Consider the following 24,792-nt stretch of genomic DNA (forward strand, 5'->3'; position numbering starts at 1 on the left):
CGTTGATATTGTTTTTAATATTAGCTTTTTTCCATCCTGTTCCTCAGATACTTAAGGGTAACAAGACTGGAGTAAAAAGAAAGGTGAGAAAAGACCTTTCTTTTTTATGACAATCAATTGAGTTTTATGTTATTTAAAACTTCTTAAATGAATAAATTTCACCCAAATATTATTAAAGAAATTGCTACTTTCCAATGGTTTCTAAATTCGTATCAACTAAATTTCGCAGATGACCATGCAGTTCTTAAATCCACATTTCAAATTTGATTTTTATGGATTTTAAAAGTTAAGGCCACTTTAAAAAATATTTTGTCCGTGTTATGATTTTGGTAAGGAAAAGCTGGTTAATGAAGCTGAAGGTATGGGGCATTGGAATCCACTTCAAACCAGTTCTCGTTAGAATTGGGTAAATTAATTCATATCCATGCTCAGCATAAACACTTTATTTACTGATGTGTCTAACTGTACCATCTTCGTCTGGTCATATAGCATTTCTCACTCAAGCCTGAAAGTCCCACATGCCTTTGCCTACCGCCCCACTCAGTGTTCTGTATCCCTTGCTCTTCCTGAAAATTCAAAGAAAAAATATTACTGCTATTCTGAACAACTGTGCCATCACTACCTACTACCTACTACTTTTTCTGCTAAGATGTTTAAGATAGAAAAAAACAAGAGCTTTCTCTCAAAATATGAATATTGACTGTTTTTAACACTATCAAGATAGAGTCCAAGAGTGTATACTGTTGCCTTTTGAATAATTTTTAAAAGAAAGGAGAAAGAAATGGAATTCTCATGGCATTCTGCATTTTTGCTCTTGTGATTTCCTCTTGCTGGAATCTTTTTTTCTTAACCTAGAAAACCCCTACTTATCACTGAAGGTCCAAGTATTGTTACTCACCCTGGAAAGACTTCTCCAAGCCCAACAGGCAAGACTAATTTGCGGGTTTTTTTGCTCTCATGGTTTCTCTATGTCCAATGGTATCACATAGCGCAGGGTATTGACTGTGCAGAAGACCGTTTCACTCAGTTCTCACAGAGCCTTTTCCTTATCTGTCTCTGCTGCCTTGATCTCTGCTCCATACATTTTTGTTCATTTCAACATCCGTTTATGCATCAGCTATTTATTCAGTACCTACTGTTCCCATTAACTATTGCTGCATAACAAATCACCCTAAAACTTAATAGTGTTAGACAACAATCATTCTCTTATTTCCCACAGTTTCCGTGGGTCAGATATTGGGGAAAGGCTTGACTAGGCAGTGTTTCTTCGGGGTGTCTCACGTGGCTGCAGTCAGATCGTGGCTGGACTAGAGCCGCTGGGAGCCGGCTGTATAGTACTTTCTCTTTGGCAGTCCAAGGCCTTTCCGTGTGGTCTCTGCACATCTCCAGTCAGCTAGTTTGGGTTTCCTCAAAACATGGTGGCCTCAGCAGAGTCGAAATGCTTATGTGACAGTTAGAAGCTTCAAGAGGGAACATTCGAGCTAGCAGGGTGGAAGCTGAAATCACCTAGCCTGGAAGATACAAAACCTCACTTTCCTTGCCTTCCATTGGTTACCGGGAAATCACTAAGCTAACCAGATTCAAAGGGAGGGCAGTTTGACTCTACCTCTTAATGGGAGAGTGGCAAGATTCTAGGAAAGCACGTGGGATGGGAAATCTTGTTGTGGCCACCTTTGGGAAATGCAGTCTGGCACGTCTACCGTGTGCCATGCATTGGGCTGGCCTCTGAGGAAACCATGGTGACCCAGACAGATACAGTCCCTTCTTTGTGGAACTTGCAGAAAGGAGAACAGAACACAAATAAACTGAAAACATAATTTCTCTTGCCATAAAGGAAAAAGTAAAGATACTTATATAGGGTATTTTAAGAAAGGCTTCATTAAGGAAGTAAGTTTTGGAAAGAGAACTAAATGGTAAGAAGCAATGGGTCTTCCCAAGAATTAGAAGAAGTGCCTTCCAGGAATAGGCCCCAATAGGAACACAGGCCCGGAGATGGGAAGGAGATTGACTTACTTGAGAATCAAGAGGAAAGCCGGTGTGACTGAAGTGTTATGCGTGGAGGGGGAGAATAATAAAATATGAGGTCCCAGAGATGGACAGACTCCAGAAATGGGGTCCTTGAAGACTGTGATAAAAATGTTACTTGGGCTGCCCCCGTGGTGCAGTGGTTAAGTTTGTATGTTTCACTTCGGTGGCCTGGGGTTCACCAGTTCAGATCCCGGGTGTGGACTATGCACCGCTTGGCAAGCCATGCTGTGGCAGGCATCCCACATATAAAGTAGAGGCAAATGGGCACCGATGTTAGCTCAGGGCCAGTCTTCCTCAGCAAAAAGAGGAGGATTGGTGGCAGATGTTAGCTCAGGGCTAATCTCCCTCCAAAAGAAAAAAAGTTGGATTTTATTTTCAATGGAATGAGAAGCCATTAGAGATTTTAACCTAGGGGTGTGACATGATCCGGTTAAGAGATAGCTCTGGCTGTAGTGTGGAGAGTGGGTCGAAGAGAGAAAGGAGAGAGGCAATGAATCGGGTTAGGAGAGACAACTTGGAGTTGGCAGGGTAAGATTTAGTGGAGGCTTGATTTAAAGTAACGGTGGAGGGAAAGGAGAAAGGGTTACTGTACTTTTAGAGGTTGAGCTGGATGAATTTGTACTTCAGATGTAAAATTTCATACCAAATGATCACATTTTATGGTTAGTTGTGCCTGAACTATGTGTATCCCCATTGGCTGTTAGACTGTAAGTCTCTAAAGGATGGGGCTGGTTCTTATTCTTTCCTTTTTTTTTCAAGGAAGATTAGCCCTGAGCTAACATCTGCCACCAATCCTCCTCTTTTTGCTGAGGAAGACTGGCCCTGAGCTAACATCCATGCCCATCTTCCTCTACTTTCTATGTGGGACACCTGCCACGGCATGGCTTGATAAGCAGTGTGTAGGTCCACACCTGGGATCTGAACCAGCGAACCCCAGGCCACCAAAGCAGAATGTGCGAACTTACCCGCAGTGCCACCTGGCCAGCCCCCTCATTCATATTTTTATTTTCCAAAGCCCTTGGTGCTTTCTGAGTACTCAACAAATATTTGTTGAAGTGAATTTCATTCTTTTTTGGATTTCTCATGTCTTAAAAGTAGCTATAATTTTCTTATTTTATTTATTGTAATTACTTCTTAAAAATGTGCAAAACTGATTTTTTTATAGATTTCTATTTGAGGCTTCCCATTAAAAATATGAAAAGTGCTATATTTCAGTATATTCTTCCTCCTCCCTGAGGCCTTTAACCACAATAAGGGTGGAGGGATGGGTGGATGGTTGAATGGATGATTAGGTGTGGTGCCATTGCATTTCCATGAAAAAGGAAGAAATACGCCGATCAGTCCTGATGGTTGCTGCCTCCCACATTCTGATGCCAGAAAAGAGTTATTCATAATTTATGATCTGTTATATAAGTTCTAATGAGTAGGTACACTAAGTTAAATTTCTTACTGCCTAACAAACTAAAAAAAAATCATTTTGTACCGTCACCTGTTTTCCACTTCCTGATCTTATTTGTAATATTTTGTAATTCTATCTTAATGCAGATTTTATTGCTAGAGCAGTTTCTCTGGAAAGATAAGAGTGTTTGACCCTTTGTGAGTCTATAATCCTGAAAAAAATCTATAATGGAGGTTGAACATAAAAATCTACCTTATTTTGGAAAAATAAATCTTTTCTAACCTTTTACATTAAAATGCTAAAGAAAGAGGCACCTTTAACTTGTTAAAGATTTTATTAAGCACTTAATTTTCCACAGTATTTATTAATTAACTTAATTGGGAAAATCAGAGTATTTTAAAGCTTGATGTAAGTTCATGTGTTTTTCTAGTTTAGGTACTTAGAAAACTTTACACCTCACTGTATTATTTCTTATTTCTTTATTACTCTAGCCTCATGTTAATAACTTTATGTCTTCTAGTTTATTTCATTTGCTTACATCATGTCTCATTCCGAAAAGAACTTGAGACAGTTTGTCTCAAAATACACACAACGTGAACATTGAGGAGAAAAAAATATGCCAGGGTTCCAGTTGCCTAAAATGTAACTTATATTAGGTCAGCATATATTCTTCCCAGTGAATCCTTATTGCTTATTACAGAGCTTGGTCGATAGTACATGTTCAATAAATACTTGTAGAATGGATGAATGAGGTTAGTTTTACAAAACATGCCAACAGATCCATTTGCTTAGTTGAGATCCAGTTTTGGCTCAGAGCTTTCTGCTAACAAATGAGCAGAGAAAAATACTGCTAATTGCACAATACACAGTGTCCATAAGATGAAATGAAACCGTTTGAAAAGGAGATAGACAATTCTTTGTAGGCAAAAACATGCAAATGTGTATGTCCAAATCCAATGGATTGTCAAGGAGAGAACACCGAGTAATGTAGTATTAAGAGTCAGCATCCTTAAAATAAAATATGATGAGTTTTAAAGGGTTTTTTTCTTTCTCACAATCCAGGGGTAACTTTGAGTATCAAGACTCAAAGAATAGATAGACCACATTTCTTTTAGCCAATCATCCATGAATATGACTTCTCACATGTAATAAGCATGTAGTAAGTTTTTAATAAGCTTGAACAAAAAATTATTTAAAGGTTTTGTTCAGTATCAGGTATCTGGGGTACAGAGAAGGTGCCGTTGTGAAAATGAAGAGTCAAATGCTGAAAGAATCAATTGAACTGGTATTAAAGTTTGTATCATCTTGTTAAAGATGTGGTGGCTCACCAGAACCTGTGTCTGAACAGACAATGATCACCACTCTGCATGGAGGAAGGACAAGAAAATTCAGGTTATTAGGGCTGAAATTTTTCTCCAAAAACAATTTGAGACCCACTCCAGTGTGTGGAGGAATGTGTGACCCAATACCTTACATTCTTGAGCTATACAACATTGCCACTTTATTTTTGTGTGAGATAATTTTTAAGGAACCAACCACCAAATGCAGATGGTCGTCATAAAAGACTAGCTCAATAAGGTGTATCTAGAAAGGCTAAGACTGAAGCCTCCAAGACAAAGAGGTTCCAGACATACTCCTGTCGTTGGATGAGTTGAATTGCTAACAGGAGTTGCTAACCTGATGTCCACAGAACCTTAGACAATTCATCTTGAATTGTTATCAAATCTGTTCTTGTTGTTATTGTTGTGTATGTACATGCATTTGTTCTGTAGAGAGGATCCTCAGACTTTTCAAATAAGCAAAGAACTTTGTGTCCCAGAAAGGTTAGGAATACTGCATAATATTGTAAATGAGCCACTTAAATATTGATGGCTATCTATAAAAGAGATGACCTGGGAATTGGAATCTACCAATTCCAAAGCCATTCTCTCTTGTAAGAACTCAACATGAGGACTGATGTATTTTGGGCCAGTCTTGATACATGATAAAACATTATACTCTTGAGATGTGATAAAACCTTATACTCTCTATATCGAATATTGTCTCTGAACTCTTCATACTGGTTGTGACAACAAATATTTGTTGAAAAACTACTATGTGCATGGCACCAACTTTTGATAACTTGTATCCTTTAGGGATTTAGGAACTCTAGAAGTTTCTATTAGCTGAGAAGTAATTCAAGGATATTACACAGAATTATTAGGTAAGTTGCAGAAACTGACTTAGAAATGGACAGGAAAGTGGATGGCTCCCGGAATCCTGGCAGCAGGGGTTGCACCATCTTATCACAGCAAGTGCTGGAATGAATGAACTAACCATTATTTTTCTCTTTGTGTCACAAATCAAAGTTTGAGGAGGGAGTGTCCAAAGGACATAGCTTAGAATACTGTTTCTCAAGGTGTGGTGCCCACATTAGCATCACCAGAATCCTGAGAACTTGTTAGAAATGCAAATCTTTGGGCCCCAGCCCAGACCTAATCTAGTGGTGAGCTCAGCACTGGGCATATTAAGGAGTCCTCCAGGTGATTGGTGCACAGTAAAGTTTGAGAAACACTACCAGTGTGTCACATATCTACCCCTCAGCTAGGATCACACAGGGGACCCTGATTTACAGCTCTACCAAGACTGCATACAATAGGGGAAGAGAATTCCCCAAAGGAAGTTCAGTGTTGTTTACCAAAGAAAGGAGAATTGATCCTGAGCAGCCAAAAGATATCCTTCTACATATCCTGTAGCACCTTCTACATCCCTTGTTGGTGAAATTTCTCTTGTGCATGCAACGTAAGTATCTTGTACTTTAGCATTGCTGTTGGAAGTGAGGTCCATTCCAGGGCTGCCAGTCTCTAAGATGAAGGCCACCCATTGGAGTAACACTTGGGCCTCTCTTCACCCCTTCCACGGAGAAAGTACGTGACTCCTGATTTTGAGTAGGAGACCTTGACGTCGTAGCTCAGCCCTCTGCCTTCTTTCTCTTTGGTGTCTGCCTGCCTATAGAGAATGAATATATTCTGCTGTTCTCTGTACCATGCAGTAACGGAGTTGGCCCGTACAGGGAGATCCTGTGGTGGTCCACCTGTGCTAGGGAGCTTAGGTCTGTCTAACTCTGGGATGAAGTGTCAGAAAACCATTGTTGCTCACCTCAGCAGTTTTGCAACAGCTTTATCTCTAAGGTAAGTAATAAAGCTGACATTCTGATTTTCACTGATTTGGCTCATGAATCTCTCTCTCAGGTAGCAAAGAATAGTGTCAAGTATGGGGCCCCTTGGAACCTTAATAAGTATTCCATTCGAAGTTTGCTTTGACTTCTTGAGCCAAATTGTTTGTCGTGTTTGTTTGTTTTACTATCTCAGACATCTGAGTGTTTATTGTTTTTGCAGATACTCTATTCTATAAGGATTTAAATGTTTCAAATGGATTACTGCCTGGGCCTCATGATTACTTAGATGAATAGTTTTATATAATCATTCAAACTAGAAATTTCCTTTTGGGGCCTTTTGTTCTATAGATTTGGGTCCATTTTAGACGGAAAACCTACTGAGTCAGTGTCGTAACGATCAATTTAGCTCCAAATATATTTGTTATGATAGATAAGCATTGGGGAAGCTTTTGTAAAAGTAATGAAAATGTTCCTTTATTGTTGATTCTCTTCTTATGAATATGAAAAAATGTTACTTGAGATGAAAAAAGTGCGTTTCTCATGGCTGTAGAGTGGAGCCGTGCTCTGTTTCTCTAGGAGCTCCGGTGCCTGTTCCATGTAATGTGTACGGCCAATGAAATAACAAAGCTGCATGTTATTAGCCTTGTGTTTACTCAAAGATAGGATAATTAACTGCTGAATTTTCTTGGCTCTGCCTCTCTTCCTTGGAGATTTTCTAACCGATAAAGCACTAAACTAATGCTGTTGGATTTATAAGATGAAAGCCCAAAATGGTATAGCTAAAAGAATGAGAATTCTAATGTTATTTTCCTAAATTCTGTTTGTAGGTTATCAGTGAACTCAACAGGGAGAAGTTATTTCACCAAGTGTATGGGGATGAGAGGAGTTGTAAATGAAAACATACACTATATGCTCTTTTTCTCTGACATTTATTTTCTCATGCATTTTCATCAATTTATATTTGCTTTCCTTAACTGTCATAATTTATCCTGTAATATATGCATTGTGAGTACTTTTCTCTTAAGGCTAATTGTAAGCATCCATCTCTTAGAGTATATACTCAGAAAGTGAAATCCAAAATAGCCTTGTTATTTTCTATACAGCAGTTTAATCATTACCATCTCATGTGATCTCATCTCCACTGAGATGTGCTTCCTGAGAAAATGTAGAGTTGCAGCGTGTTTGTTAAAATTCAAGTTGCATAAATTACCGTAATATTCAGAACATAGGCAGGGGAAAAACAGTATTTTCAGAAATCCTGCCTGGCATGCATAATACTCCTCAGTTTGCCCATTCTAAAAACATACTGTATTATTATAGATGCTTAAATGTCAGCATAAAGTACAGGTCAGTGTTGCCTAGACAACAGTCTACTTTCGGAACAAACAGGGTTTGTTAACAGTCATAAATTCAGTGCCATCACTGAATTACAGCATGGACCATTAGAGCAGCTTAGAGCAATTAAGTTTACTTATCCCAAACTAACCATAGACTGCACAAAGTTAAGTGAAATAATTAACCTCTTTTACTACAAAAGGAAAGACCAATAAAAGGCTACATATAAAGGTATATTATAAAACTGATCAAGGAGTTAAAATGCCACAGTGATTGAAATTGCGCTTTTCTCAAAGCAAAGGGGAATACCATATTTCTGAATGTTAATCTCATAAGTCTTCATTTAACTTTTGTGCCAAGACTAGAGTCACTCATTATTATCTACCCTTTCAGCTCTACCCATTTGCAGCAAAACGTGTTCCCAGAAAGCTCAGAAAGCAATTTCATTTGTAGCAAAGTGGTATAAAATTTTCACTTCGGATCTCTGTAGGGAAGCTTGGGTTATTGAAGGTTTTCAGTTGAGAAACAATTACTCCATCCATTTACTGAATATTGTTTATTTTTGTGTTGTGTGAAATGCCCTGAGGGCCTCTTAAAACTTACTGGAAGAACCAATTTAGGAATAAAATATCCAATTAGCTCAAAATTTTACGATGTACAGAGTTTGCATTCTTTGAGCGTCAATTTGTTTGTTTTGGAGTCTTTGTGTGATTCCTGAGGTGTTAGCTTTGCCTTTGAAACTGCTCCTCCTCTCAACGTAGTCCTAAGGATAGCTTTGCTCATTTAGAGTTCTTAAACCTTACGCACTAAAGGATGTCTGGTTCTTCCAACACTCCTAACAGTTCTGTGTTTGTACCGAAAAGTTGGCCGTGGCACTAATTCATAGCATTGGCAGAGATCTGAAATTGCCTGTCTCTGTTCTGTGATACCCAAATCAGAAGCTCTAGTAAGCTTACGCTGAATATTTGTTCAGTCCACAGGAGACGTTTTACTTTGTTTTAGTGCTTACTAACCTCAGAAGCGGTAGACTGCCCAGCTTCCAGGAGCTTCCAGTTCTTCCAGGAGCTTCCAGCTCTTCTAGGAGCTTCCACTTCTTCCAGGAGATTCCAGTTCTCCCTCTACCTCAGGACAGATGAGCTGGCCTCACTATTTAAATGTCTTCAAAATTTTCTGATAGCGTCTTACAGCTTGCTTTCTTCACATATTAAAATCTCCAGCAAATCTTCACTTTCTTATTAATGATATTGGTAGGTAAAATTTATTGAGCCATGCTGTGGGTCAAGTACCAGTCTTTCTGGGAGTCATGGCTGAAAAATTTTAGAAAAAGAGCTTAGCAATCAAAATGGGTCGGGAGGATGCCCTCATTTGTACTCTGTCCTTCCTCCTCTGGGACTTTTCTCTACCAGTTCTCTCTCTCCCTTTCTTTTCCTCTTTCCCTCTCTCCTCCCCTCACCTTCAGTCTCTCCTTCTCTGTTGACTTCTTCCTTAGTGGTACAAGTATATGCTCAATCCTCTTATCCTAGGAAGATAATTCTTTCCATCCAGCCTTCTATTGCCTCGTCTTTCTTGGTTCCGTATATATAGGGTTCCATGTATTTATGCACATACATGTATATGGTTCCATATATATGTATATGTATAGACGTACATGTCTATAAATATATATATATGTGTGCGTATAATAGTCTGCACACTTTCTGCATTTATTCCCTTATAATTCATAAAGTCCTTAGCACCTTGCAGTCTGCCTTCACCAGTCCCAGTTCTTCTACAGTGACTCTCTAAAGGCATACGGTCATTTGTTCATTCAACAAGTATTGTTTTTGAGCATCAGTTCTGTGCCAGGAACTGTTAAAGGCACTAGGAACGTAGCAGTGAGTAATCCAGATACTATCCCTGCCTCCAGAGAGTTTACAGTTGGCAATAGGAGAATAATATTAGTCAAATAGGCACGCAAATAAATAATTGGCCAGTTCCCAAATGCTATTCAGAAAGCATAGAATATGTATGATCAATTATAGGAAGACTGAATCCAAACCCGTGGGATCAGGGAAGTGACTGAAATCTGAAGCTTGAATACACATTAACGAGACATCGGGAACAATTTTTATAAAGGCCCCAAGACAAGAAAAAGCACAAGAAAGTACAGGAATAGTTCTGTGATTGGAGAAAGGCAACTGAGGTAGAATTCAAGAGCCCTTATGAAGTCAGAGAGAGGCGGGATCTTGATGAGAGATTGTGGCTTGGGCTTAGGTTATAGCCTTTCTCCTACAGGCAACGTGATGCCGGAGGAGGAGTCTAAGCGAGGGCTGGGCAGGAGGGGCTATAGCAGGATTACATGATCAAATTTATATTTCCTTAAATTTACCTATGTTTCTCAAAACAGTCTCCATGTCCTAAGTTTTCATTGATTTGTACCTTTCTGCAGCGTTTCCTCTTCTCATTAATATTGAACACTATTTGAGAAAATCTTTGTCCTCTGATAAGCTAAGACATTAAGAGATTTTTCTTCGATCATCTCTCCGAGAAAAGTGTTGAGCTTATGTATCATGCCCAACAAAGTGGTCAGGGTTCCATGGGGTAATCAGACACAGTACCTTTTTTAACAGCTTCCTAGGAAAATTCTTGGAATTTTTAACCCTTCAACTTAGTTCCTTAAATTGAAATACAATGCTGTGTGTTCCCTGATTAGCTTTCTAGGCCATTCTCAAACCCTTTGGTTTTGAATATAACTTGACATATTTAAAAAAAAAAATCACATGAGCAACAAACATTCGTGGATAACTCTATGCAGGATCAAACAGGTCACTGTGTTGTGCTAGCTCTCGTTCTACCATGACTTTCTCAATCAAGAAATTGTAACTGGGAGCTGGCCCATGGTCTAGTGGTTAAAGTTCCACATGGTCTGCTTTGGCGACCAGGTTCACCGGTTTGGATCCCAGGCACAGACCTACACCTCTTGGCAGCCACACTGTGGCAGCAACCCACATACAAAGTAGAGGAAGATTGGCACAGAAATCAGCTCAGGGCTAATCTTCCTCAAGTGAAAAAAAAGAGGAAGATTGGCAGCAGATGTTAGCTCCAGGCAAATCTTCCTCATGAGAAAAAATATATATATATTAAAAAATATTAAAAAGTTTATAAAGTAAAAGGAAAAGACAAGGAAATGTAACCAGTATACAAATGAAAGTGAGTAACAGGCTATTAAAGGAATATGTACATAGACACACACATATACACAACATAAAACCCATATCTTGTATATTTTTGATACATAAACTTATACTAGTTACCACATTTTTGACACACACCTAAAAATCTTTCAACAAACAAGATAATATTTAGAGATTGAGTTGAGATTTCCCACTCTAGTGTAATGTCCTCAGCATCTTTCCTGTCTACTGTATGGCCCCAAAGTCGGAGGCATTTATTGTCCATGGTTTACATATATTGTGACACACTGACACTGGGGTTAGAAACCTCTTTAAGAAGTTTACCATCCTAGGGGCTGGCCCCGTGGCTGAGTGGTTAAATTCACACGCTCCACTTCGGCAGCCCAGGGTTTTGCCAGTTCGGATCCTGGGCACGGACATGGCACCGCTTATCAGGCCACATTGAAGGGACATCCCACATGCCACAACTAGAAGGACCCACAACTGAAAATATACAGCTGTGTACCGGGGAGCTTTTGGGAAAAATAGGAAAAATAAAATCTTTAAAAAAAAAAGAAGTTTACCATCCCTTTGGATAGATGCAACACTTTCATATCAAAGATATGAACCACAAAACATAAAAGCATTCTAAACATTAAATGCACACTATGGATAGTAAAGATTTTAGGAATTCAAAGAAAGGGAAAATAATTATGGGTAGACAGGATGGCAATAAAGATTCATGTATTGGACTAATGACAGGTTAACCCTTTCTCCTTCTTCTTTCTCAGTTTAAATGACACCTTTTCTAAGAGGCTTTTCTTAAGAACCTGTTATGGAAACACTCCCTGTATCAATTACTCTCTATTGTATCACTCTGTCAGTCTCCTTCTGGGGACTTCTCAAAAATCTGAACTTATCATATTTGCTTATTTAATTATTTTGTCTGTGCCTTTCACTAGACTGTTATTTCCATGACGGTGAGGATTTCTGTCTTGCCCACCCTGTAATCCCAGAGACTCTCACAGTGCCTAGCACACGTAGGGGACTCATTTATATTTCCTTAGTTACATGCAAAAGCTTTAAGTGCTTTAAGCTTATTCTCAGAAACTCTAATGTAATGTTCATTTGCATTACCCAGATTCTTTGCAATAGCTCACAGGTGTTCTTTTGCAAAATTTGGATTTATATTGGAGTAAATGTGACTCTCCCAAGTTCATAATGAAAGGCAAGCAAGTTTCTTATTTCTTATGTACTGTTTCAAATTTAAAGGAAATAGTGTCATGTCTACTTTTTATTTTCTCCGAACTGATAAGGCTAACCTCATGAGTAATCTACTACACCATATATATATATATATGTGTGTGTGAGGAAGATTGGCCCTGAGCTAACGTCTGTTACCAGTCTTCCTCTTTTTGCTTGAGGAAGATTGTCACTGAGCTAACATCTGTACCAATCTCCCTCTATTTTATGTGGGATACCGCCATAGCATGGCTTGAGGAGTGGTGCTAGGTCTGCGCCCAGGATCTGAACTGGCCAAACCCTGGGCCGCCGAAGCAGAGCACATGAACTCAACCCCTACGCCACCAGGCTGGCCCCCCACACCATATATTTTTTTTAAACATTTCACACTTGTTTGATGAAGACATCCCCAAAAGTAGGTGTACTGATAAGTAATACTGTGTAAAAATATCAAGAAAAGCTTGAATTGGTGGAGCATTTTTTCTCATTGTTTTGCTTGTATATGTGTGAATAAATTTTCTTTTAATTTTCCTTGTTCCCAGAAAGGCTAAGCACAGGTTTATCTTGCCTTAAAAATACTAGCTTAAGGCAATACTTATGTAAAAACATTGCTATTTATTTGAAAACAGTGACTATTATACATTTATTTGTCTAATTTGTATTTCCTTTAGAATCTCTTTTTTAAAAGGTGGAGGACTCAAAATAGCCAATGTAACAAAAGCTGATGTTGGAACTTACACCTGCATAGCAGAAAACCAGTTTGGGAAAGCAAATGGCACAACATACTTGGTTGTTACAGGTAGGTGCATTTCTTAAAGATTCCTTTACATAGGGATGCATTGTGTGTGGTATGTTATTTAGATCAAAGAAAAAAATGTTTTTCACAATCTGCAGAGCACTATGAATATAGAGCTTATGTTATTTTAACCAGTGAAAATCAAGATAATAATTCTTAATATTTATTTACACATTACACTGTGCATCAGGGAACACGTTAACTACTGCACTTGCATGATGGGCAATAGAATTACAAATAGTGTGTGCCAATGATCTTTTATTTTATATTCTTGGGTTATGTCAGATATTTTGGCTATACTTTTTCTTTTTCAATATATTTGATATTTTCTGGAGATGTTTAAGTCCACGGAATAATCCTTGACATCAATAAGAGTCGCTTCAAGTTGTGGATATAGTTCTTTTATTCATTCAAGAAACAAATTGAGTACCTACCATGTGTCAGGTGCTTGGGTTATATCAATAAACAAACTGACAAAGATGCTGCCCTCATGAAGCTTACCTTCTACCAAAGGTAAAAAGAAAATAAGCACTAGGAATAAAAAGCAAGGAAATTATTAGAGGAAAAAAAATTGAGAAAATACAGAGGCATGTATGGGAGAGGTAAGCTGGAGAATGAAAGAGAGGGGTCAGAGAAGGTCTCACTGAGAAGGAGAGATTTTGGCAAAGATTTCCTGGATAAGGCAGTTAACCAATAGATTCCTTGGGACAGTCATGTGAGGGCTTTGTAGACCTTGTTAGGATTTTAGCTGTTAGTTAGAGTGAAAAGTGGAAGTTGGTGCAAAGTTGACATGATGAAATGACGTGATGTGAAATATATTTTTGAAGGGTTACTCTTGCTTCTCTGTTGAGAACAGACTGTGGAGAAATCAAGGCTGGAAGCAGGAGAGGGCTCAGGAGACCATTGCTGCAATCTAGGCAGGAGCCGATAATGACCCAAATGTGGGTAGCAGCAGAGGAGTTGATGGGAAGGGATCTGCTTCTGCATATAGCCTGCATGTAGAGTCAGTAGGAGTTGCTGACAAATTGAATGTGAGGTCCAACAGAAAGAAAGGAGACAAGGATGACTACAGGGTCTTTGGAGCAGCAGAAAGAATGACTGTCAAAACAACTGAGATGGGAAAGGCTGAGATTACACAGGTTTGAGGAGGAGGAAGAGCAGGAGTTCAATTTGGCTATGTTGAGTATGAGATGTTTATTAGGCTCTCTGTCTGTAAAGCAGATCACAGTATTCTGCAGTAACAAATAAATCCAAGATGTCAGTGGATTAAAATAGCAACAGTTTACTTTTTGCTCATGCTGCAAGTCCATGGTGGGTCAGCTAAGCAGTCTTCATCCAAGAAAAAAGGGTCCCCATCTGGCACATTGCCCATCATGGTGGAAGAGGAAAGAAGACATGGAAAATTGTCCATTAGTTCTTCCAGGCTTCTGTCTGTCAGTGCCATACATTTAGCTATGCATGAATTCAAAGGCATTAAGAATTTAATTCTGCTCTGTGCCCTGAAAGAAGTAAGGGTGAACAATAATGTCTATTACAACATCTAAGTAGGTATGCCAGTAGGTAGTTGGATGTATAAACCTGGAGTTAGGAAGAGAGATCTGAGATCTAGGATGGAGATATACATTTTGGAGTTGGTAACCTGTAGATATATACTTGTAAAGAAGAGACTAGGTAAAATTCTCAAGAAATTGAGTAAAGACAGAGAATAGGAAAACCAAGGACTGAGGTTGAGGCAGGCTAATCTGAAGAGATTTAGGAAAAGAGAGACCATGAAAGGCTCAGAAAAGGAGTGATCTGCATGGTAGGAGAAAACTAGGAGTTCAGTGTCCAGAAAGCAAGCAAAGGAAGTGTACCAAGGAGAAGACAATGATCAAGTGCAGCAGATGCTGCTAACAGGTCAAGTAAGAGTGGATACAAAAATGTACCATTGGATTTCACAGTGATTACTGAGGACCTTGATGAAAGCAGATGGGTTCCTGACTACAATGGGTTAAAGAGAGAATTTGGCAGAGGAATTATAGACAACATATATAAATGACTCTTTTAAAGACTTTTGCTGCAACATGGAGCAAAGAAATGGGGAGTAGCAGTGGGAAAATGGGGTCAAGAGAAGTTTAATTCACAACAGATAGAAGGACTATGGTGATGACAGGGAGAAAGAAATGTACATGTGGAGGGGCTGGCCCCATGGCCGAGTGGTTAAGTTCGCGCGCTCCGCTGCAGGCGGCCCGGTGTTTCGTTGGTTCAAATCCTGGGCGTGGACATGTCACTGCTCATCAAACCACGCTGAGGCAGCATCCCACATGCCACAACTAGAAGGACCCACAATGAAGAATATACAACTATGTACTGGGGGGCTTTGGGGAGAAAAAGGAAACAAATAAAATCTTTAGAAAAAAAAAGCAATGTACATGTGGACATTTACGTTGGGGAAAAAACAGACATTAATTAACATTTTAACTGAGTATCCCTCTCATTGTACGTATTCTAAACATTTGTGTTTCAAATGTTTTTGTCTAGCTAAATTTTGGTAGTAATGTACTTTCCAGTCATTCAAAGTTAGTGAAAATACAGTGGTTTCTATTTCTACTCCTATATTTCATGAAGCAATAAAACTAAGTGGAAATTGATTTTGTAGTAGTAGTATAACTCTTATTTACAGGCGACTTCAATTTTTTAAACGTATATATCCTATAAATTCAGATATCTTGATTCTTTTAACAAGAATTTATAGATCTAATGAAATACCTGATAGGTCTGCATCAAAATGTCTGCTTTAATCTTAAAGACTTTTAATTATTTAAATATAGGTGTATACATATATACATGCACACGCACACAAACATACACATTATAAGTTAGATTAACAATCTGGCTGTGAAAATTGCTTTCAACAAAGTAAATATGCTAAAGTTTTATTTAAAACTTTATTATTTCTCAAATAGAACCAACGAGAATCACTTTGGCACCTTCCAACATGGATGTCTCGGTTGGAGAAAGTGTCATTTTGCCCTGCCAGGTGCAACATGACCCCCTGTTAGACATCATGTTTACGTGGTATTTCAATGGGGCCCTCACAGATTTTAAGAAAGATGGATCTCACTTTGAGAAAGTCGGTGGGGTAAGTTGTGACATTTTCCTCGTGCTTTTTGTATTATGTGAGGCTCTGACACACTGTCCCTAAAGATTAACATCTGGCACATAGGTGATGCTTGACAAATCTTTCTTATATGAATGAATCTGGGTTCTCTATTCTATTGTGATCCGATTTTATTTTTGTAATTACCAGAAAGTGAGCACATTTAATTTAACCTATAACTTTTCATTTTAATTAAAATTGATATTTGTTGTATTAATTTTAAATGTTATTTGTGATAATTTTGTCATTCATATCCCATAGAAGGGAAAATTTTCCTTGGAGAAAAGACAAGGGAAAAGAGAAAAGGGTTAGGTTACCTTCATAAAGCCCCTTACTCCTTCTGGAAAAGGCTTCTTCTCTAACCCAGCTCTGGTCCCAACTTTAATTCTTAGATAAAGAATTTGATTTGAAACATTAGTTACCTTTGCTGCTTAATGTAGATAATTGTGTTTGTGATTTATTTGCTGGACTCTAAATTGTTGATAATATTTATCCAATATAATGCCCTTCGTCTTAGCTAATGCTAAAGAAATGTATGTTGAAAGACTAAAAACACAAAGTAGTTTGATTTTAATATGCGTTGGACATCCTCAAAGAAACATTCACTAAGACTGAGTTAGATTGCGGCTTTCTGTAAGAGGGGCTTGGAGTTAAGAATGTGTGAGGTATAATGTAACTGCTTTACTGATAGGTTCTACAGAAGGTATAAAGTCATCTCTCTAAGAGTCACATATGTAAAACATGAAATTCATAAGTTAATCCTATCACTTCCCAATTCTCTTCTTCTAACATGCAAGTTCATGGCCTATCAATTTTTTTATTGACTTGTGCCATTAGTAACTTAATATTCTCCCATCGGTATAAAATAGTAAGCCATACAAGACGACATTACCCTAAGCACAGGCAATTAAGTAAATTGCTTTTCTGTTGCATGAGAAGGGAATCGTATAACAACTCTTCTCCTCTGATTGTGTATTCATGGCAGCATTCCCATTAATACCTATAAAGTCTACTTGTATTTTATCCCAGTATGTTCATAGGTGTAGCAACTGTGTTCAAAAGCAGAAAAATGTGAGGAAGGAGGCTGGAAAATGGGAAAGTTGCCTAGAAAGGTGGATAGTAAGAGCCATGTTTTTAAAAGAGGAGGGTTAGTTTAGAAAATGGAAAATCCCAGTCATAGCTTTCAACTGATTCAGCTGATTGTCATTGGGACAATACTGGGTATTGAATACTCATTTGTTATTTAAAAAACACGCACACACCTTTTGGGAAAAATCTGTATGCTTAAAAAGTGCCAACAACTTAAATCAGATCTATTGTGTACACTTGAACATCATGCCAGAGGAGTGTGGTGACACTGGTCACAGGTTTCTGCACAGAGTTATATATTCAGAAAAGCATATTAAACCAAGCGTCTAAAGCAAATTGGCATATCACAAAGGAAAAGTGTGAGTCCCAAGACAAGCTTCAGTCTGTGCCCATAGGACAAATCAAAGTCACATAAATAAATCAGCAGTAAAAGAATTCCACTTAAGTCCACTGTTTGCCAAGCAAATCTCAGTTTTAGGTATGGTGTGGTGTGATTAGAAAAGAGGGGATTTGTGCTCAGATACATATGATTTCTAGATTCTGTTGCTTACTATATGATGCCCGTGATTGAGCCACTTAACTTTCTGTTTTTTATTTTCTGGTCTATTTGCACATCAGTTTTTAGTATTTGCCATGTTCCTTCCCGCTGCGAGATTTTGCACACACTGGTCTCTCTTCCTGGAACACTATTCTCTCTGCTTTTTCCTGTGGGTAGATATCTTTGTATATAGTTGTGGGTATGTACATATAGTTGTAACAATGTATGTACTCGCATGTATACACTTTTTATTTCACATATGTGTAGTTATAAGAAGAGACATAGGCCAGCAATATGTATACGGTAGCACTCTTTTTTTTTTTTAAAGATTGTCACCTGAGCTAACATCTGTTGCCAATCTTCTTTTCTTTCTTTTTCTTCTTCTCCCCAAAGCCCCGCAGTACATAGTTGTATATTCTAGTTGTAGGTCCTTCTGGTTGTGCTATGTGGGATGCTGCCTCAGCATGGCTTGATGAGTGGTACCATGTCCATGCCCAGGGTCCGAACTGGTGAAACCCCTGGGCCGCCGAAGCCAAGCCTTCGAACTTGACCACTCAGCTACAGAGCCAACCCGGTAGCATTCTGTCATACTCATATTTAACCAACAGAATTCCACTCCATGAACTCAGCTGAAAAAAGAGAGAGAGAGAGAAAAGGAAGACAGATTCCATCATTCACCCCAGTATAATATTTTTCTTTCTCTACTTTTAAATATACCTTAGATTCCACTGACAGGAATAAGGAGATAATAGTCCAAAGTCCAAGATAAACAAAAGAACATTATTGGCTGTTACCTAAGGATCTAGAGCTTGGCAATTTAAGTATGATTTGAAGAATATCCAAGGATAATTCTGACTTGCCTCATAAGCTAACTTTTGGACTTAGACCTAATATTATATGATAGGGGTTCACTGTAGATAGAAACTTTTGAACCTAAACACACCAAGAGTTCACTGTGTATTGTAAGGATGTTTAAATGAATATGCTTTGATAAACTTGACGTGGTGCAGGCACTTGAGAAATGAAGAATAGATGGAGCCACACCGTAAGCTTTACAAGCATTTTGTGGAATTGGATCTATGATGAATTAGAATGTGTGTGGATAAAAGTCACTGGAAGCAATAAGAAGGTTAGCAGTGACAACCAATCTGCCATTCATTTAACTGGCTGGCTTCAATATGATTTATCTCCCATGGGCCACAATCTCACTCTAGTTACAGCAGCTACTTGTGCGCCTGAGACTTGCTGTATTTCCCAGCTCTTGGAGGTAGAAAAGAATATCTTTGAAAGTAATCCTTTGTGTGTAATAATACAATATGGTCCCTTTGACTTGATTTGTTTCATAGAATTATTTAGGTATGATGACTAAAAGTCTGAAAATAACAGTTCTTTTACAATATAAAAGTATATAAAAGGTTATATGTGCAGTTTAAATACAAATCTGAGGCAAAGCACTTATTCCAAACACTACTTGTGGTGATATTCTGAGTTTTTAAACATCTCCCACTTGGAATGTCTTATAAATTTTATATCTTGTCCAAATTCAAAACATCAGCTGTCGTGGAAGAATCAAGAGAATATACCCAGTAATGAGCTCATAAATTGTGGGTTAGACCAGAGGAATTACTATTATTCATCTTGAACACACTTCCCTGAAGCCCATTCCTCCCACAGTGCCATTTGGGGGTGAAAAAACAGATTCTCCTATGCCTGTTGGAAAAAGGGAAATGCACAAAACAGTTGAAGTTGAGTTTAATTCCCTAACTCCTCATTTGCTCACCCAGGCATGTAGAGACTCAGTTCCTACTTAAAGTGTTATTGGTATCTCAGGGCTGCTTATCAAGTACAATGTTTGTTAAGATGAGTGGTCCAAATCCACCTCTGGTAGAAACCCCGTAAGATTTAAATTTCTAAGAAGACTAGCAGAAGTCAAACCAAGTAACATATAATTTGAACTAAAAGCCATAAAAACAGCAGTTACAACAAAAAACAAGGCTATAAATAAAAGGATGTGAATGAAAAGATATGCAAATATTTACCAGTCAAATGTAACAAACAAAGAAAGTGACAAGTGTTCATTTAAAAAAAAAAAAAATAATAATAGTAACAATTCAAGGCAGACCTTAAGAATAAAAAGGATAAATTTATTTTGGAAAAATTTTGCTCTGCTATGAAGGTATAATAATCATAAATCATAATACTCCAAATAACGTACCATTAAAATATATCAAGTCAAAAGCAAAGAGAATGAGAAACAAAATTGTCATGTAGTCTTTGAGAGCTTCTCTTTCAACCACTGATGGATCAATTTACCAAAAATTAGAAAAAGACAGTTTTGATACTATAGTCATGTGTCACTTAACGACAAGGATACATTCTGAGAAATGTGTTGTGAGGCAATTTTGTAATTGTGCAAATATAGAGTGTACTTACACAAACCTAGATGGTATGACCTGCTATACACCTAGCCTATGTGATACTATTCTTATGGGGCTACAGTTTTATATGAAGTCCATAGTTGACCAAACATCCTTATGCAGCACATGACTGTATATTGTAATAGAAGTACCAGATATATATAAAAAATTTACCCTACAAATAGAAAATACACATTCTTTTTCATTCTTTTCACACCCGTGTAAAATTTAGGAAAGAAAAATAACAAAACTATTACACTGATGTGTTAATAACATTTTAGTCAACAATGGACTGCATATATGGCAGTGGTCCCATAAGGTTTGTACCATACAGCCTAGGCGTGTAGTAGGCTATGCCATCTAGGTTTGTGTCAGTACACTCTAGGATGTTTGCACAAGGATGAAATCACCCAACAACGCATTTCTCAGAACGCATCCCCGTGGTGAAATGACGTATGACTGTACATAGAAAGGAGATGGGAAGAACAAATGGAATGAATGGAATGTCAAAAAGCAACAGTTAAACTCTAGACAATATCAATGAATAATAAAGATAAAAAGACTAAGATCAGAAGTGAGAAAGAATATAACAGATAAGAAAGAAATATTAAAAAACAGAGCATTCCATGTTCGAGTCATATATAGTAAATGGAATCCAATTAAATGGAAAATTTGGGAGGAAATATAAATGATCAAAATTAACAAGAATTAGAAAACCTAACTAGATCCATAATTAAGAAAACATGTAAATCAATAACCTCCCCCCACCCCCCAAAAAAAGGATTCCAGGGTTGGTTATTTTACTGGTAAATTTTTTTCAAGTTTTCAAGAAACAGTGAAGTATTCTATTATACAAACTATTTGACAACATGAAAAGTTAAAAATCTTTTCAGTTTATTTTTTAAGGCTAGCGTATTCCTGAGAACAAAACCTGGCAAGATAGCAAATAATTAATAGATATAAATCAATTTCATGAATATGATAGGAAAACCTAAATGAAATTTTAGCAAGCCAGACTGAACATTGTATTTAAAAAAAGCCCTTCATAAACTATTAGGGGCTATTCTAGCAAATGTGCATGTATCATATAAATAGATCTAATAAAATAGACCACAGTGTGCACAATGGGTACTTAGAAGACATTCAATAAAATTAATGACCTATTATAGGAACAGTAAAATACTTTCTCCCCATCCCAAAAATGTCTTTAAAGGGAAATACCAGGAATAATTTTATTTAAATCAGCAACAAGGCAGGGATACACACAAATACCATTAGAGTGGGCCCTCCATATCTGTGTGATCCGCATCTGCAGAGTCAACAAACCATGGATCCAAAGGTCTGTGATGATTGCATCTGTACTGAACATGCACAGACTCTTTTTCTTGTCATCATTCCCTAAACATGACAGTATAACAACAATTTACATTGTATTAGATATTATAAGTAATCTGGAGATGATTTAAAGTATATGGGAGGATGTGTCTAGGTTATATGCAAATACTACACCATTTTATATAAGGGACTAGAGCATCCACGGATTTGGTATCCACAGGCGTTCCAGGAACCAGTCCCTCATGGATACCGAGGGACAACTATACTTTTGGACGTTTGGACACAACCAGAGACACTCACAACTACAATATACTACTATGTACTGGGGGGTTTTGGGGAGAAGAAAAAGACCATATTTGGAGATTTTTGAGCCAAAGCAATAAGATATGAACAGGAACAAATGGTCTAACTTTGGAAATCAGGAAATAAAATTACCATTATTTGAGGACAAAATGATATTCAAGGTACTCAAAACCTAGTAATATCAACTCTAAAATTGGATACAAAATAAATTTACAAAAAGTCATGGCTTTTTTATGTATCAGCAATAACCAATAAGAAAGCATAATGGGACAGAAAACTCCCTCAAAAGATAAAATACGTGTTAATAATTTGCAGAAGCATGCAAGGACTAAATAAAGAAAACTACGATACTTTCTTATGGTAGATGAATGGATGGGTGGGTGGATATATAGATACATAGAGAAAGGGAAAGAATCATAAAAAGTCAGGACTTCTAGATGAAATAAAACAGCCGTGCATTGTAAGGCTTGTAATTTTTCTTAAATTTTTCCATGGTTTAAAAATAACTAACAGTCAGATTCCAGTTTAAATAATTCTGAGAGTGTTTAGAGTAAGAAACCGGGTAAGGAAAAGAGTAGTTAATAGTATTTGGAAAGAAGAATAATGGCACCTTGTCAGTAATTCCCAGAGAGTTTTTTGAAGGTGTTTGCTGGTAGGGAATTGTTGGATCCAATTAGAATTATAAACATATGGTTTCATCATTACATAGTCTGAACTCAGAATTCTGGCTTTTGAAACCGATTTCATTCTCTTATGAACTGTCGATCTTTATCTTCCTTTGCCTCAGTTTGCTCATCTGAGATGATAATATGAGCTTATTTAGAGGTATGTATACAGTACTTAGAACAACACTTGTTAGATCTTGTTGTTGTTAGTATTATTACTCTTACTACTATCAGCACTGGAGGTAGCATTGTTTGTAGATGGTTTTCCAGGAAAGCTGCAGCAATTTATGTTCCCATGAGCGGAACATGCGGGTGCCTATTGCCCCAAATCCTTCCCCACACACATGTTTTTTTCCCTTGATTTTTAAAACATTTTCTGCCAAACAGGTGGTTGAGAAGTGATACCTCATTATCACCAACTTCTCATTTCTAAGATTAATAATGAGATTGAGAATCTCTCCGTTTGCTTATTAGTAATTTGGGTACCAAAGAAAGATTTAGAATTAGAACTGACTCTTCCAAATCAGGGAAATTGCAGGCTTAATACTGACTCTTGTGCAATACAAGATTACTTCTGTAGAAGAGAGAGAAAAAAATTACCTTTTTATTTCCAGCTAGAAAAATTCTCAAAAGCCCAGCTACCTGGATCACTATGTGGAAGAATGTTCAAAAACTTTTTTTTTTTTTAATCTGGCAATAGAGAATGACTTTCAGAAGTTACAAAAACAAAATACAAACTGTTTCAAGACAATGATCAGCTAGATAAGACCTATTTTATTTTTGCCAGAGACAAAGTAATGAAACTGACATTTGCATGTATCAGATTTTCATATCATCTATTTCATGTGTCCATTAGACTGTGTTCTCCTGAGATCACAGCAGAAAATCCTTCACTTAGATGCAAATTCACAATATGTACTGGCCATTTCCTGTCTCACAATATAAGCTCCCTCTTCCATAAATTGCAAATTCATTTCTTTTGCTCATTTCTCCTCTTGGAATCAGAACTTTTGTTTTACAGATTTGCAGTAGGTCCTTATGTGTTCAAGCTACTAATTATAACTTAGTTTAATTTGCTGGAGATTTCTTTCAGTATGTCACTTTTCTTTTAACTTTGTTTATTATTATGTCATTCATAAAATAAAAGATTTCATTTTCGTGCAGTCAAAAAAAATCTATATTCTTCTTTTCCTAAGAATTTCCATAACTTTCCTTGGGTTGAATAGGATATATAAGCTGTGGGAATTTGAAGAGGGATACTGGGAAGATTTTAGAACTAGCATTCAGAGAGGGTTACAGAAGAAAATTTGAGGATATTAGAGAGGCTAGTGCCACTGGGAGAGAACCTGTGGGGGAGATGCAGATATTTAAAGAAAACTTCAGGGAGATTTTGCTGTGAATTTCATCTTGATTCCCCACAACTTTCACTAAAATTGCATCTTGCCAATTCTTAGGAGTTGACTTTTTTCCTGGCGGGAGAGGCATCAGTTGTTTGTTGATGATCTTAGGACATACTGGGATTCCACTATTGGAACGCTTCTACTACTAGCCAATTGAAAACCATAAACTACCACCAAAGAAATACTAATGTGTTTGTTTGTGTACCTGTCAATATGATCGTGTATACACCAGCATGTAAAAATCCAAGCACAGTTATCTACAATACTTTTAAAAATCTCTAGGAGTTCTAAGAGAGTCAGTAATACTTCATTTGATATTGCTTATAATTCCTTCAGAACCATCAACTTGTAAATATCCGTAACAGATAACTTACCTGCATCTGTGATTTGAAGATTTAAAAAAAATCTCATCTCTAGAAGCTGAAGCTAATGTTTATTGGGGGAAAGAGCTAGCAGTTTATAATTTTGGTTTGGTTTGCAAAAGGGGATGGGGCTAAAGTTCATGAATACATCTTGAAAGGGGACTTGTCACAAAAAGGGATAACTCTCATAAATCCAATAAATGAACAAATAAATAAAACTGAGAAGAAAAATGATGCCCGCTGATCATAGCATTATCTTTAACTCTTGCTGGCTTAGGTTATTTTTAACAGCTGTATTAAGAAATAATTCACGTATCATACAATTCCAGCATTTAAGTCTGCAATTGAATGGCTGTTAGTGTATTCACAGAGTTGTGCATCCATCCCCAAAATCAATTTTAGAATATTTTAATTACTTTAAAAAGAGACCTCACG

The 24,792-nt window shown here is 37.4% G+C and overlaps 1 protein-coding gene across 5 annotated transcripts in view; it reads left to right on the forward strand.

Moving 5' to 3' along the window:
* Positions 1-24,792, forward strand: part of CNTN3 (contactin 3) — a 324,643-nt gene that overhangs the window by 248,430 nt on the left and 51,421 nt on the right. For all 5 annotated transcript variants that reach the window (XM_070576766.1, XM_070576770.1, XM_070576768.1 and 2 more), the window contains 2 exons: positions 12,985-13,112; positions 16,055-16,230. In XM_070576766.1, the coding sequence (XP_070432867.1) occupies positions 12,985-13,112; positions 16,055-16,230 (304 nt within the window). The remainder of the gene's footprint in view (positions 1-12,984; positions 13,113-16,054; positions 16,231-24,792) is intronic.

The sequence above is a fragment of the Equus przewalskii genome, chromosome 15, assembly GCF_037783145.1.
Source record: "Equus przewalskii isolate Varuska chromosome 15, EquPr2, whole genome shotgun sequence".
In the NCBI taxonomy this organism is placed as follows: domain Eukaryota; kingdom Metazoa; phylum Chordata; class Mammalia; order Perissodactyla; family Equidae; genus Equus; species Equus przewalskii.